Genomic DNA, 3,458 nt, shown 5'->3' with positions numbered 1-3,458 from the left:
GTCCAACCCATGCTAGCATGGAAAGCGGACGTTAAACGATGATGATGATAATGATGATGATGATGATGACGATGATGATGATGATGATGATGATGATGATGATGATGATGATGATGATGATGATGATGATAACAATGACAGGTAGTAGTAGTAGTGGTGAAGGTAGTGATTATGGTGGTAGTGATGATGTTGATAGTGGTGATGGGCGTGATAGTGGTGATGGTGGTGGTGATGGTAGCAGCAGTGATGATGATGATGATGACATGAGAGACGATGATAGCGATGGTTGTGGTTGATGATGACAATGGTTGTGTTGATGTCCAATTATCTCTAATTCATTGTTGTACATCTCTTTCCAGGAAGAAACGTGAACTGAGTAAAAAACTGATTGATGGCATTGTTGCCGAGAGAAACAAGGTAAGAAATTACCTGTTAGTATATATGTGTATACATATATATATATATATACATATATATATATATATATATATATATATATATATATATGTATACACATTTATATATATATATTTGCACATTCACATATATCCACACACATACAAATTCAAATTCATGCATTCTTGTATCTATAGACATACACACACACACTTACACACAGACATTCACACATGCACACTGAGACCTAAACACATTCTCACACTCCTACATGTATATATATGTATCCATGTCACACACACGCACATACCCATATGCACGTGCACACACACACACACACACACACACACACAAATGCACACAAATTCATGCATTCCTACATCAATATATATTTCCACATAGCTACAGACAGGCATACGCAGATTCACACACTCATATATATATATATATCTAACCATATCACACACACACATGCACACAGTTAAAAAATAACCCAGCCATTACCCAACTTCACAGACAACCAATTAGTTTAACATTGTGTCTTTAATAAAACTCGTTATTAATTTTTCCATATCTAAAAATCTAATAAAAATAATGACCATGGTTTAACTTTTCCAAGTTTCAAGTGTTTGCTTGCACTAAAATTTCAAGAATATCTTGGAAGTTTTAAGAATTCTAAAGAAATTCAAAATATAAAATTCCTGCCACATTCATCTTCAATTATCTGTTTCTGGAATGGTTTTAACACTTTGATTTTTGAAGTTCTATTTTTGTTATAATTCTTTGAGAATGAGTTTACAACAATTCTTGTAACTGAAGACCAGATAAGGACAGTGTACAGTGGTCTAACATTTTATTTGTCTTTAGGCATAAAGAAATTCCCAGTCAAGAATAAGCCATCGTTCACCCCAGCTCTCTCTCTCACATACATACATACATACATATTGTTGTTGGCACTCCGTCGCTTACGACGTCGAGGGTTCCAGTTGATCCGATCAACAGAACAGCCTGCTCGTGAAATTAACGTGCAAGTGGCTGAGCACTCCACAGACACGTGTACCCTTATTAACGTAGTTCTCGGGGATATTCAGTGTAACACAGTGTGACAAGGCTGACCCTTTGAATTACAGGCACAACAGAAACAGGAAGTAAGAGTGAGAGAAAGTTGTGGTGAAAGAGTGCAGCAGGGTTTGCCACCATCCCCTGCCGGAGCCTCGTGGAGCTTTAGGTGTTTTCGCTCAATAAACACTCACAATGCCCGGTCTGGGAATCGAAACCGCAATCCTATGACCGCGAGTCCGCTGCCCTAACCACTGGGCCATTGCGCCTCCACACATACATACATACATACATGCATACATGCATATATACATACACGCACACACGCGCGAACACACACACATACATACCATGAATTCATATTCATACCAATAATAATTGAAGCACTAAGTTTTGTTAGTAAATGCTTAAAGGAGAATCTGGATAAACTGGGATTTTCAGAAAGAAAAATCAACCGGTTAATTCATACATTACAAGTGCAATCTGTGAGTGGAACAGTAAAAATATGCAAGACTTTTCTCAAGTTCCAAATGTGAATTTCTCTGTGTTGACTAGATCTCAAAGATGGAGCCCTTGTATCTTTATTGGAAACCAGCTCCCTCTTCAGTGGAAGATTTCTAACAATTGCGGGTGACACGTAAAAGCACCCACTACACTCTCTGAGTGGTTGGCGTTAGGAAGGGCATCCAGCTGTAGAAACTCTGCCAAATCAGATTGGAGCCTGGTGTTGCCATCCGGTTTCACCAGTCCTCAGTCAAATCGTCCAACCCATGCTAGCATGGAAAGTGGACGTTAAACGATGATGATGATACATGATGCCGGTCTACTGGTTAGGTGAGCATGGTCATCACTGACAAGTGTCATTAGCACCTGTGCAAATGACTCTCACTAACTCCCATGAAGCCCAGAGACAAGCAAAGGGCAAGACATCCAGCTCAGAAGAGCAATAGCTCTTATATATAAGTTAATCTTCTACTTGCAGAGATGTATGGCTTAGTGGTTAAGGTGTTGGATTCCTGATTGTGAGACTGTGGTTTCGATTCCTGGACTGGGCGACACATTGTGTTCTTGAGCAAAACACTTCATTTAACATTGTTCCGTCCCACTCAGCTGGCAAAAATTAGTAACTCTGCAACGGACCAGCATCCCATCCAGGTGGAGAATATATATGTCATGAAACTAGGAAACTGACCGTTATATGTTGGTATGACAGGTTATCATAGAAGTCGCCCAATGTGCCATGCAGGTGGGTTGAACCTGGAACCATGTGGTTGGGAGGCAAGCTTCTTACCACACACCCATGCCCATACCTAGTTATGAAAAGGGTTAATTGAAAAAAAATAATTAATTCTTCAGGTTTTTGTTTTATAAAAAAATCTCATTAAAATAACTTCTCTCATTTCAGTTGAAGGCATTGAAAGAGCAACAAGAGAAAGTCTTGGATAAGAATATGGAGAATTTAATAAAAGAGTTTGATAATGAGAAATCAAATGTAAGTATCATATATTAAAGAATAGAATTAATGTTAGTTTAATTTAGTCATGTGTGTGCACATATAGTGTGTATGCACATATAGTAGGGACCACTTATTGTGATCATTAAGAGGCAGGTTCTCTCAGGTAACAATAACTAGCTGACAAGTGGAAGATGCAACAATGTCCTGTGTGTGACTGAAACCAGCAAATTTTGATAACAATCACCATTTGATAACATTATGAGAATTAGGTGACTTCCACCATATACATATATACCTACATATATATATGTATGTATGTGTGTGTGCATGTCTATATGTGTGTGTGTGTATGTTGTGTTGTGTAACAGTGAGTGAGAAGCAATACTTAGGAACGCCCTCTGCATGAAAATTTAAGAGTAAAGTCAAAAGGTAACATGTTTGGACAGAACAAGCTGAGAAATTTTAATTAATTAAAATCTACTCCTTGATAATGAAAACAAATTATTACATTAATGAGTAATTGTAATAAACAAAAAAAAAAAAAAAA

The 3,458-nt window shown here is 37.7% G+C and overlaps 1 protein-coding gene across 1 annotated transcript in view; it reads left to right on the top strand.

Annotated features, from left to right (window-relative positions):
* LOC106870488 (1-phosphatidylinositol 4,5-bisphosphate phosphodiesterase classes I and II) overlaps positions 1-3,458 on the top strand; it is a 65,247-nt gene that overhangs the window by 56,787 nt on the left and 5,002 nt on the right. The window contains exons 30-31 of the mRNA XM_052971524.1: positions 271-417; positions 2,861-2,947. Of these exons, the coding sequence (XP_052827484.1) occupies positions 271-417; positions 2,861-2,947 (234 nt within the window). The remainder of the gene's footprint in view (positions 1-270; positions 418-2,860; positions 2,948-3,458) is intronic.

The sequence above is a fragment of the Octopus bimaculoides genome, chromosome 11 (assembly GCF_001194135.2).
Source record: "Octopus bimaculoides isolate UCB-OBI-ISO-001 chromosome 11, ASM119413v2, whole genome shotgun sequence".
In the NCBI taxonomy this organism is placed as follows: domain Eukaryota; kingdom Metazoa; phylum Mollusca; class Cephalopoda; order Octopoda; family Octopodidae; genus Octopus; species Octopus bimaculoides.
The sequence above is the reverse complement of the archived record's forward strand: the minus strand, read 5'-3'. Positions and strand labels throughout refer to the sequence as shown.